Source organism: Oryzias latipes, chromosome 11 (genome assembly GCF_002234675.1).
Source record: "Oryzias latipes chromosome 11, ASM223467v1".
Lineage (NCBI taxonomy): Eukaryota > Metazoa > Chordata > Actinopteri > Beloniformes > Adrianichthyidae > Oryzias > Oryzias latipes.
The window spans coordinates 4,946,415-4,959,011 of record NC_019869.2 but is presented as its reverse complement, the minus strand read 5'-3'; the positions used below and the strand labels follow the sequence as shown (position 1 = coordinate 4,959,011).

General features: G+C 38.7%; 2 protein-coding genes across 7 annotated transcripts in view; one reads left to right on the top strand and one right to left on the bottom strand.

Moving 5' to 3' along the window:
- Positions 1–1,423, bottom strand: part of samd12 (sterile alpha motif domain containing 12) — a 142,728-nt gene extending 141,305 nt beyond the window's left edge. The window contains exons 1-2 of one of the 5 annotated variants that reach the window (XM_023959626.1): positions 1,245–1,423; positions 918–1,120 (exon numbers count right to left, since the gene is read on the bottom strand). In XM_023959626.1, the coding sequence (XP_023815394.1) occupies positions 918–978 (61 nt within the window). In that variant the 5' untranslated portion in view covers positions 979–1,120; positions 1,245–1,423. The remainder of the gene's footprint in view (positions 1–917; positions 1,121–1,244) is intronic. The other 4 variants (XM_023959627.1, XM_023959628.1, XM_023959629.1 and 1 more) reach the window with 4 other exon arrangements.
- A 7,080-nt stretch (positions 1,424–8,503) lies between these two features.
- Positions 8,504–10,972, top strand: LOC101166726 (zymogen granule membrane protein 16-like). Of its 2 annotated transcripts, none has more exons than XM_004073936.3 (4): positions 8,504–8,634; positions 8,718–8,770; positions 8,851–8,977; positions 10,226–10,972. In XM_004073936.3, the coding sequence occupies exons 1-4, from the start codon at positions 8,519–8,521 to the stop codon at positions 10,524–10,526; spliced, it is 597 nt and encodes a 198-aa protein (XP_004073984.2). In that variant the 5' UTR covers positions 8,504–8,518; the 3' UTR covers positions 10,527–10,972. The 2 variants fall into 2 exon arrangements, with proteins under 2 accessions (XP_004073984.2, XP_020562678.1); XM_020707019.1 differs by having other exon boundaries at positions 8,715–8,770.
- Positions 10,973–12,597: the final 1,625 nt, after the last annotated feature.

Below are 12,597 nucleotides of genomic sequence, written 5' to 3'. Positions count from 1 at the left end.
ATTCAGAAGTTCCTTCATGAAACTCCCCCTTTGTGCATTATTTTAAAAACAGGATGTTTTTTCGCTGTTTTTCTTTTGCTTGAATAATAAATAAGGTGACATTTTTTTGTAGAAAAGTAAAAATGAAAACTAAATTAGTAAAGGGTTAAAAATATAAATTGAAAAGATCTTTACAAATAACAGTAACATTGATTACTTATTTAAATACATTCGTATTTTTTTTTACTTGTCAGGCGAACAAAAACCGGATTTTCTGAAAGTTATTTAATGTAAAAACTAAATTCTCTACATAAAAGTTCCGCCAACAGTTTTTAAAGAAAGAAATACAATGAAGAGAAAAGAAAAGAAAGAAAGAAAAACAATTACAATGAATCTTAAATTTAATTCAATTGTAAAAAAAAACTAAAATAAAAAGCTGAATTGACGGTTCTGCAGTGACAAACATCCAACAATTGTTTTTTTCTGGGCTAATTTGACTTTTTTTGTTTGTTTGATGAAATACCAGCAGCAAAAAAAAATAATAATAATATTAATAAAAATGGGGGGGGGGGGAATACATGAATAGCACTTAAAATGTAAATATTTTATCTCTTCTACCTGCCTTTGTTAGAAGTGAATCAAGTGAAGAACTGCTGGTTATCAGCTGCCTGGAGACAGAGCAGCTCGTGATGATGATGGAAGAGGAAATGTGTCCAAGCTTTGACTGAATATTTCAGTCTGTCAGCAGGAAAAGGCCCAAAAAACCTGTTCACCAAAGAATTCAGTCCAACCAGGTGGACCTTTGCACACTACAATGACAGAGACGAATAACCTGCTCGTGGGAATGTCAACAGCTGCGGCGTCATTCATTCCAGTTCTGCCTCCACTGGGCAAAAAGGCCTCCGAGTGAGACCTCTTCCCGCAGAAAACAAACCCACCTCTCATCGGGTTCTGGATCCATGAGATTCCACCGATCAGGTGTGGAGACCGGCCGAGCATGCCGCCTCACTGTTTTCCCACGCAGTTCAGGGATCACGGGTGGAGTCCACGTGTCCCACCTGCTGCCGTCTGCTCTGAGGATGAGCGCACGCCATTCATTCCACGGTCACGCGCTCTTCTTCCCACACAGACAGACGCTCAGCTGTTAACCCGCACGTTCAGCCACGCAAACAACACGGCGAGAATGTCAACACGAAGACAAAAATAAAAAATAAAACGAAGTGATACCTCCCCGCGGACAGTCAGACCCCCGCGCGCCCTCTTACCTTCAACAGCCATCCTGCCTCTCCGCGCGCGAGCGCATCACCTGCCGACGAGCACGAGGAACGCTGAACTCCGTCTGTGAGCTCCTGCTCCGCCGTGTTGTCATCACTTTGCTGGGGGAGAGTCAGCCAGCGCTCACAGCTGCTGCCACCACGCCCCCAAAGGATTCTGGGAAGTGTAGGCGATTGTCTTGACAGGAAAAACAACAGCAGAGAAACTGCCATGAAATTGACCAAAAGCCAATTTGAGCACTTGAATAAAATCAGAAAATACTTTGTTTGATTAGTTATTGTACGAATGTATAACTAATGATTGTATTGTTTTGTGCATTATTCCTATTTGATTGCTTGAAATAAACCATTTCAAATCAAAAACTATAGTCAGTTGATATTTTATAAAATATCAATAAGTGATTTAAAATAAACTCCAAACAATTTAAATACAGATTTAAAAGTTAAAATTCTTGTTTTTCTTCCATTGATGACTTGCTTTTAATTAATTAATCATATTTTTTATGGTTTTAGTGCTTCTTAGTATTTATTCTCCATGTCATCTACTTTGAATTTCCTTTTTGTTAAAAGCCGCTCCACTGCATCAACTACAGGACACGTCCTTCATAAAAAAAAGTTGTTTTAGTAAAATTATTCAACATTCATCTCAGAAACACATGGGAATTCCTGTTTTTTCCTTATAAAAACAGATTTTTCTCTGTTAATTTAGCTTAAAAAACGTAATAACTCATGAAATATGCTCCAGATCATGCAGCATGAAAACAACTTCATTCACACGTTTTCCAACCATCTATTCTCTTCACCCGGGGTCAGATTTACCCCATTAGTTCCCACCATCAGTCAAGCTGTTCTTGAAAAACAGGTTGGGAAGAAAGTTCAGAAGAAGTTCAAGTCAGAGTTTGGTTAAGAGAAAACGTTTAAACATGAAAGTAAAACCAGTAATGCTTTTTTCCAAATAGTTTGAAAGTGAAAATGAGATTCTTTCTTTTCAAAAAATGTCTGTTTTCATTTAAAAACAATCAGGGAGGCCACAGGATTAGCAATTCACCTGTCACCTTTGCCACAAGCTACATTTGGGTAAAAAAACAAAGAAAAAAGCTCCAGAAGAGGAAAATTCACCTGAGGTCATGAACGTTTGTAGAGTAATGAGAGAAGAAGAGCAGGAAAAAAACATCCTGGATGAAGGTTACTGGTTGGGCGAGGCTGGAAAATGTTCCAGGAGTTGAAAATGACGATAAAATTCCAACACCTCCTACAGCGAATCATATGTCAGAGAGGCACAGCCGGGGTTTCTTTTACAGTGTTTGGGCATAGAAGAAAGAGATGAATGCCCCTCAAACTGTTAAATCTTTAAAAAATAAAGGTTTTTGTCTTTTTAAAGAACTTAGACTAAAATAAATGTTCAGCTTTCCAAAGCAAACACCAAAAGGAACCGAAAATATATATTTTTTACATGAAAGGTTTTTTTTTTAAATGCAGCTATCAACTGGAGCTTGGAATTTTCGTTATTCATATAAACCTTCAGGAGTTTCACCTGTTCATATATCCATAACCAGGCTGTGCACTTGAAATGAATGATGCAATCTACAGCTAACCGCTAGAGGGCGACAAAAAGCAGCTAAAATTCTAATTCTTTTATTTTTCTACTTCCTTTTAGGCTCCTAAGTGCAGCATATCTATCATATTTATATGGCTTTTAGTCGCTCTTTCTGTTTTTGAGTGTAATGTAAACACTTCGAAATGTCAAACCTATTTTTTATTTGAGTTTGTTTCATTAAAAGCACAGTTTCAACTTTACATTCCTAAAACGGAACAAAAAGATCTGAAGGTTGATCATGTTTCCAGGAAGTTTCATATTTTTACACTTTTTTTTAACATGTGCTCTTTAGAATTGGTCAAACACAAAGTATTTGTCTCATTTTTGTGCTGCTTTGTATAAAATGCTGGAATTAAGCAACAAAAAAATGCTCACTAATAACAATAATTAAGAATCAGTCTGTATCTGGTTGCAAAGTTTGTCCGGTGGGAGGGAAGGGCCCTGTCCAAAGAGGCGGTACAGGTTTCCCTCAGGAAAACAAATCCAGGCTTCACAGATGAACTTTTCTTCTCATCTTTTCTCAATGAAATCTGTGATTTCTGCAAACTCAAAGATCTTTTAAGGCCTTTGCTTTGCTTTGAGGTTTTGTTAACAATTTTCATTTGTAAATCAAAAAGTAAAAGTTAAAAAAAGAATTGAGATGCAATTTAAAAAATCCACTTTTAACTAAAGAGAACTATGCATGTTGCTATTTATTGTTACAATTACTGTGTTGTTTTATTTCATCAGGTTGAAACAAATACATAAATAGGTTTATATGACAATATTTCTCACTTAAATATGAATAAAATAGCATTTTCAAAAAGTTTATCAGGTCAAAATCAATTTTAAAAATTCATTTAAAAAAGTCAACAAAAGTGAAAATCCTCTCGAGTCCAGTTTGTCTTGAGATCGTTGTTTAGGGTGTTTGTAGGCAAAGTTTGGAAATATTTTATGTGTGTAACCCTTGTGCTATCTTAGATGACCCCACCCTTACTTTGACGTGTTCTCCCTACTATGACAAAGATGGATAAAGGTGGAAAGATTTCATGTAATCCATGGACACCAGTGAAGATCACAAATCATTGAAGAAAAAAGGTTCACTGTCTAGTGGGTCTAGATGACCCAACTCCCAATGGTAAAGTGCCTAGGATAGCACAAGGGTTAAGGTTTACTTCACAAAACTGGCTTCCTTCTGACTGGCAGCACAGTTTTTTGTGCTTTTTTTTTTAATAGTGTGGAATCTCAAAGTGTCCTCTAGGTGACGCTGTGGTAACAAAAATGTCTTTCATTCTCTGTTTTAAATGTGTCTGGAAAGTGTCGGCTAAAATATAAGAATACTGTCCTTCAAACATCTATTCTAGAAAGGTAACATATTTATTCAAAGTTTCTTTTTTTTGTGTTGATTTTTTTCGTGTCTCCCAAGAACACAGTTTTGCTTTGATATTTGTCTTATTTTTAAATAAATGTTATATCTGGCATGATTTCTTTTGATTACAACTCTTTGGATTTGTTTCCAGAGCGATAAAATAAATGACAGGATCATCTGCAAAAACATTTGAATTGCTCTTTAGGGACCCCTGCACGGCATTCTGGGTAATGCGCCTCCCATTCTGTATTTGTTTAGAGAAAACACAAATGAATAGATAAAATATTATCAAAAAATATTTTTGCAACCAAAAAATGTTTTTTCCCCTGGACTTGGTCGTCCTGCTAAAGTTGAAGCTGAACGTTTGGAATGCAGAAAGGAGAATTTTTTAAAAAATAACGTTGTTTTATTTAAGGCAACAGAAAAAATGCCGACCAACAATAAGTTTCTGTTCTCAGTGGAACTGCAGCATCATTTAAGTCTAAAGTCTTCTGCTATTTTAAACCGTGTGACGGGGTCCCGCCGGGAAAGGATGCAGAGGAGCCAAGGTGAGGAGGTTATGTCTTTATTCAGGACACAATAGCACTACGCAGGGCTACCAGGGCTACACAGCACCTGACACCTCAGTCTCACTCCTCCTTTCAATACCTATGGTGCTCCCTTTTGAACGCTAAGCCACGCCTGTTGGGCGTTGCTCTCAATTATTGTCCAGGTGGCACCACAGGTAGTAATTTTAAAACATAAAACACATAAATACACAAACAATAAAACACAGTGTGGTCCCCCTCGTCATCTGACGGTGCCACACCGTCACACCATCCCCCTCCTCTGAGGGATCGACAATGTGCGGCGATCCAAAAACAGCAGCCCGCCGCCGCGCAAGCCCATCGCCGAACCGCCAGACACGTCCTCGCGTCGCGTCAGATGGACCCCTCCGATCCGCTCCTCGGTGCCCGCTCCGGTCGTTCCCAGCCCCGGCAAAAGGCCCTTCCTTCGGCCACACGCCCCCGCCGGTCTCCTCCCGGATGGCACCTTAGCTGATCGACAGCAAGTTCCAGGCGAGATGTTGCGCCTCTCCCGGAGCACTCCGCTGACGGCCCAGTAGACGTCGGTCGCCCCCTGTCCCTCTCCGCGCAGGCCTCCAATGCCTGCATCGGCGACAGTGGAACCGGGCGGTGTGCCCGTCCCGCCTCCGGCCGTCTCTGTGCTCCGGCGGTCCGCCCTTGCTGTCCGCGTGGTCCGCCGCTCGTCATGGGCGCAAAGATGGAGGCCGTAGTTCTTTCCGGGCCCCTGGCCAGGCCTGAAGCACCGCCAAGGCCACCCGGATCCACCCCCTCTTCCTCAGAGGGTGGACTCCTCAATGGAAGAGCTGTGCCTGAGGATCTTCCTCCCCGCCTCTGCGTCCTCACCTTTTTGTGGTCTCCTCTGCGATCCCACTTCTGACACCATATGTGACGGGGTCCCGTCGAGAAAGAATGACAGAGTGTGCTGTGTGCTGCATGGCCCTGCGTGGTGCTCACCGGGTCTTTAATAAAAACAGATCCTCCTCACCTTGGCTCCTCTGCATCCTTTCTCGACGGGACCCCGTCACAAACCGACATGTTTAATCATCATCATCCAGATTTTAATTTTTATGATATTTTAGTCCAGAAATGTGTCACTCTCCTCAACTTTTGTAGACATGGGTTCACTGCAAAAACAGACCTCTAGAAACAAGTCAATAAAACTCAAAATTCAAAAACTGTTATTTAAATTAGTCAAACAAAATTGCCATAAAGGAAAGAAAGAAAAATACTTACTGAGGTTTTTCTTAAACTAAAATAAATTTGCCTATTTTTACAGAAAATAAGAAATTTTTTTCATGAAATAAAGGTCTTTTTTTTAATCTAATTTACATTGGTTTTTTGCAGAGAGATCCTTCCCTGCAGAAAACCTTGTTAAATCCTGACAAGTTTCAAATGTCTTCAAACAATTAACTAAAAAAAGAATGAGGCTCCCGCTGGAAAGGATTCACTTGACTTACTGACTGTGAATGCGATCCACGGCTGGCTGAACCAGTTTCTGGAAATCTGACATAAGAGACATTGCGATGCTCACTTCTAGGAAACTCTGGAGAAGATAAGGTTCAGGAAAAGTTTTGGCACCTAAAACCCACTGATGAAAGTCTTCTGAACAGCTCCAGAACATCCAGAACAGAACCAAAAATAAAATCCAATTGAAACTTCCTTTTATTTTTGATTGTTTCTTTTAATATTTTGAGAAAGATTCCTGTTGTATTAGAGATGAAACTTTACTTGAATTTTCTGAGTCCTGACAAGATCCTTTTCACAGCTGTTCAATTCTAAAACATGCAAAAGACACAAAACATGTCCTCTGAACAGGAAAATGTCTTAAATCACCAACAAAAAGCTTTTTTAATATGCAAAGACCCAGTTATATTGGTAATTTCTGATAATGCTTCTTTTTAAAAGAAATGATTTTCCTTTGCTGATGGTCTTTTGCCTTTTTCTGCTTCATTTTATTTGGAAAAAACTTTGGATGCTTTTTTCAACAGACTACCAGTTAGCAGAAAAAATCTTTAAACAGGACGCTGTCATGGTGCCTCTGGCAGTTCTCCTCCCCCTGTCCTCTCTGCTCTGCTCCTGACTCTGACCACTCTCCTCATCAGCCTCCAGCCCTTCATAAGGAGATCCAGCTCCAGTATTCTTCACCAGTTCGTTGCCCCTTATTGTGCCTAGTCTGGTCTCCTGAACTTATGTTATGCTCCTATGTTTTGTGCCACGCTAACTCTTGTTCTCCTGCCTCAGGACTTCATCCCACGAGTGTCACCTGAGTCAGATGTCGCAACGAGCAGCTTCAGTGTCCCACAGAATCCTGAGAACACTAAACCGCGTCAAGACCTCCAGCCACGCCACGAATCCTGACAACACCAAGTCATCCAGTTACGCCTAGAACCCTGTCCATGCCAAGACCTCCGTTCACGCCACGAGCCTTAATCACGCCAGGACCATCTCTCATGCCACGACTCCAAGCCACGCCAGAAAATAAATCTAATTACTTACCATCTAACTTACCTGTGTTTTCCTTCCGGGTTTCAGCATCTGGGTCTGCCTCCCTCCAAGTCATGACAGACAAAATCTATATTTAAATTCAGCTTCAAATTCAAATTTAAACTTAAACATAAATTCAATTTCAAACTTAAATTCAAAAGCAAATTTAAATTCAAACTGAAAATTTAATTCAAATTCAAACTTTAATACAAACCTAAATTCAGTTGTAAACTTAAATTCAAAATCCAATTCAAATTAAAACAGAAATTCTAATTCAACTTCAAATTCAAACTTAGCTCAAACTAAAATTCAAACCTAAATTCAAACTTAAATTCAAACTTGAATGAAACTTCAAAATCAAACGCAAATTCAAATTCAAACTCAGATTCAAACCTAATTTCAAATTCAAATTTAACCTCAGATTTAAATTCAAACTCAAATTCAAATTCCGCATCAAATTCAAATCCACATTTAAACACAAATTCACACACAGAGTGCCTTCAACCCTCTGACTCCTCCCACCCAACAAAATAAGATAAATGACACATGAATCAAACTTAACTAAGTGTAAATAAAAATAGAAACCAATGTTTTTATACTAAGAATAAGTGACGCGCATCTTTTCATTTTTGATTAAAATAATTTCTATGAAAATGCTGCAGAATTATATAAGGAAATTTGTTTTCAAAATAAAAGTAGGTTGCTGTATTTACCACAGCCGATTAATCAGTGTAAGCCCTAATGTTCCTATTAGTAAAACTTTTGCATCACAATGGATAATCCCAAAAATTAAAGGCTCAATATTCAAGATTCATTTGTTTGTCTTTGTCATTAAAACAACAAAATTGCATTTGGAGCATCGACAATCACCCTTATTATTTAAAATCTGAAAAAAAAACTCAGATTCACCAAAAAAAATACCCAATAAATAAATAACCAAAGTGCAACATCAGTACAAAATGAAACACAGCAAGGGCTAAATAAAAATAAGACATTCAGTCCTGAGTCAAAGCAGCTTGATGTTCATGTTGAATTTGATGAATATATTGGTTTTCATGAGTTTCTGTGGTTCATTTGTTCATAATGGGGATTTATAGTCACTTCAACAGTCTGAAATGCTGCAACACGAACCTGATTGACAGATTATTTTTCTTCCTCATTGACAGCTTTTCTAAGAAAAGCTTTAGAGGTGAATTCGTAGAAAATTACTCCCATTATTCCTGTTTAGCATCTTATTGGCACCAACGTGAGGGAAGTGCCCAATGAAAAGATGTTTCTTATTCGTAGTATAAAAACGAGGCAGAAGCATAACGCTCATCTAAAGATCACGGAGATCCTTGAATGCAGAGTCAAAATAAAAAGTTTTGTCAACAGAACCAGTCTGAGGTGAGGAAAAAAGTATTAAAATGAATTTCTCTGCAAAAATGAACAGGAATGGTGCAGATTTTAATAGCATTTTCTCTCAGCAGGATGATCTTTTTTATGGTTTTTGCTCTTTATGCTGCTTTTGCTGCAGCAGAAGGTATGTTTCTATAAAAATCCTTCAACAATAGAGGAAACAGTAGCTGGTGTTGCTTCATTCTCTGTGTTTTTGTGTTGCAGTTCAGCCTCAACATTACTCGTACTCACCATCCGTGGGCTCGGGTAGTGGCTCTGAATACACGCTGACTGGAAACCAGAGGATCACTGCTGTGAGAGTCTGGGAAAACTACAGCGGCAACGTCAGAAGGTGAATTCAAACTGAGGCACCACCACTGCTTCTGTTAAACCTCTTAAGACCCGAGCTAATATTTGAGCTAACCCTTCAACGCATCAGTCATGGTCCCCCAATCAGGCATAATTAATCACCGGGATAATATAACCCAAAATGTGACCAAAGGTCTTAAGAGGTTAAACATCAACTGCAATGGAGATCCTGCTTTTGGTGTTTTTTGACAGCTTCTTGTGGTCTTTTCTTTTTATGGTGGAGGTAAAAAATTCAGAAAATTAAGCTTAATATTTCTTCTCTGTGTCTTTATTCAAATTGTCACGGCCGCCACATTCCTGTACATCCACTTGTAGACTGGATCCATGCAGTGATTAGGCCACATGCCGCAGTTTCTGATCACATTTCTGACCCCAAAAAACAGGGTAGCAGCTGTTTTTTGTTTGTTTGTTTGTTTGTTTGTTTGTTTTCATTTTGACGTTCATTCAACTAGGAAGTTTATTTTTCTCGTTTTGGGACAAACGTCAAATAGTAAATTTAACGGGCATCGAAAGTGAGGCAGCGGAAACGAATTTGATGCATGAATAGTGTTGATGTTAGTGTAGCGGAACTGTTCAGAAGCGTCACGCTTTTCTCTTAAAATGTATTTTATTTTTTCTAATTTTTGATGCATTTTCTGGCTTCTTTGACTTATACTCCGGAGGGACTTAAAGTCAGAAAAATACAGTATTTCTTTATTCAAATCGTGAATCGGGAGCAGACAAAGAAATGCAGCTGGAAAAAGATCGTACTTGTGACGTACAAGTATCTTGAACGGGCCACAAACTCGCTGCTCCGCTGTATTCTGACGCTGCCTCTTGCAGACGACGAGATTCCTCGTCTGAGCTCTGAACTGTACTGCTGGATCGCTCTGATATTGCTCACCGTTTTTGTTGCACTGTTAACGTTAGGTTGGGGGTGTGAAGGACTGTAAGCTAGCAGGAGAGATTGTAATCAAACGGATAATGGGGAGTAGGGATGGGCTTACTTCATGCCTGCAGAAACGCCCACAATTCAGTGGCAAATTTCTAATGTAGTGCTGCTGCTCTGCAGGAACTATGTCCTAGAAAACAACAAGTTCATATTTTTTGGCTAAAAATGACACAATCACCGTTACAAGATCACTGGGAACGCTTTGAAAATAGATGAAAAGATGATCAGAGTGGGACTTTAAGGCAACATTAGACACTTTTTCTAGGTCATTCACCCTAATTTTGTTTCTTTATTCAACAGCATTCAGTTCAGATATGGCAACAACTGGTCTAACGTCGCCGGGTACCTGTACGGAACCCCCCTGGAGATGGAGCTGTATGATGGGGAAGCCATTGTGGAGATTTCCGGGAAGTACGCTTACTATCTGGAGTATGTGGTTTTCACCACAAACCGGGGTCGCTTCATACACGCTGGCCAGCCTTCAGGCTCCTCCTTCAACATGTACCCCAGTTTTGATGGGGCGGAGCTAGTCTACATCAGCGGACGGCAGAACGGAGCCATCACCTCGCTGGGAGCTCACTGGGCCGTGGTCAAGCACTAAACGCCCAGCCTTAAGGGTTTGAAAGGGTAGAATTCGTGGTAAATTCCTCTCTGAGGAGTGATTCGCTTGATCCTCTTCAATAATAAAGAAATAAAACATGCAGCTTCAATGAGTCTGAGTTGTGAATGTTAGACTTTCATAACAAAATAGAAAAAACCCAGCGGATTGTGGGTAAAACCCAGCGCCTGTTGTACTATGATGAAGTCCAGGTTCAATACCCAAATATTTGATGAAATAAAAACATCTATGTAAGCCAATAAAACAATGTTTTCTCTGAATACAGCTTGTTGTTGGAAACTCCCTTCATTGTTTTTTTTTGTTGTTGATCTTTATTCCGTTTTTATCTGCTGTTAAGAAAACAGATTTAAAAATGAATACAATATGTGTTCAATTTTTCTAAACCTTCGAAAAATAAAAATAAAGACACAAATCTCTGAATTTCTCAACAGTTTCTTGTTTTTTCTGTGTCTATGAATCAGAACAGAAGATTAGGTTAAAAAAACTTTAAACTTTGTGATCAGAAAAACTGTTTAACTATCTAAAACTCCTGTAGAATAAACTAGTCAACATAAAACCAATCAGTCTGTGAGGCCTTGATGATGTGTGGCAGATAATTCATTTTCATGCATTTTCTGTATTTAATTTATATTATTAACCTTGTTTTTAAACCCTTTTATTGGTGTCTCTGCATCAAATTAATCCTTTTTTGAAGGAGAAAGACAATGAGGGACGTGTGTTGTGCTCACTAAACATACAATAACAGTTTTTTTTTATTTTATTTTCACAAACAATATTCCAAGAAATTATTTATGACACATTTTAACCACAAATAACCAGTCTAAAAGACTCAAAATGTTAGGTTTTTACATTTGAAGCTGTTAATTTGTTTTTGTTGCTTAAAATTTTAAAAAAGTGTTTCTTTTTTAAAAGGCGTTGTGCTTTATAGTTTTAAATTCCATATAGACATCTCTAGATTGTGTCCTATTGGGTAAAAGAATTGGACTGTATTGTCTCACCACAAACTTAATTTACTGAATTTTGTATCCCTTCGTACACCATGAACGGAAATAAGTATCCAATCATGTGAGATGGAATAATACACAATCGTAATTTTAATATTTGTCGATACAAGTACCGGTAACCAGCAGATGGAGCAGCTGGATGGCCCAGTTGGCTGCTAGTAGAACTGGCTCATGGGAAATGAGCGTTTCACATGGAGTGCGATGAACTTCGTCCAGTGTGGATCCTTAACCAAGACCCTTTGAGCTACAGTCCATCACAAGGGGGTTCAAGTCTGGGTCCCTCGGTCCCCAGCCTGGACAAAATACAGGGTTTCTGTTAAAAAAAAAAACGCCGAACTGTGTGGATCAGTGAAAGCTGATTCACTGTGGCTGCAAGGTGAACAACAAGTGACCAGCAGGTGACATAGAAATATGTTTGGATGTAATCATGTCGACAACAACAGGAGACTGTGTTCATTTGTTTTCTTTGTTATTTCCTTTCCTTTATTTCGCTTTAAACCTTTGACTTCATCCTGCGCAATTTGAGTCCAATCTGGCCCCTAAAAAAGCAAAGAACACAGAAGTGTTTCTATTTATTTCCATGTATTTTATGTTCTGAGTGTTAAAGCTTCTCTAAAAAGAGCAAAAGTTGAAGCTACGTAACAACAATATACATCACTGAGAAACTGTAATAGATGAGATTTAGACCATGTTTACCTGAAAAACTGATTTTCCATGAGAAGAATTTAAGCATTAATACCCTAACCCTAACTTATTAGCTATTTGTCACATTATACCCTACAGTAGTTCTTCCTTCTTTATTTAGTTTTAAACTATATACAGGTTGAATTTGTATATAAAAAAACAAGTAAAACCTGGAGAAAGAAGTTTTTCTACACTTAATTGTCAGTAACTCCTGTCAGGCTTTGTCAACTGACATGACGGTAATGTAAATAGAAATAAACTTCTGCTTCCTGGTTGAAAACATCTCTGGAATGTTGCTGGATAACCAGCTGGATAGTAAGCTCCTCCCACTTTTTCTTGGTAACACTTCCGTCAATGGTTTCAAC

What these genes read in the sequence shown, in the direction of transcription:
- LOC101166726 (XM_020707019.1), top strand. Translation starts at nt 8,519, where the DNA reads ATGTTTCTTATTCGTAGTATAAAAACGAGGCAGAAGCATAACGCTCAT. An exon ending in GTCAACAGAACCAGTCTGAG is followed by an intron (nt 8,635 to 8,714) that starts GTGAGGAAAAAA and finishes ATTTTCTCTCAG; the next exon opens with CAGGATGATCTTTTTTATGG. An exon ending in TACAGCGGCAACGTCAGAAG is followed by an intron (nt 8,978 to 10,225) that starts GTGAATTCAAAC and finishes TTTATTCAACAG; the next exon opens with CATTCAGTTCAGATATGGCA.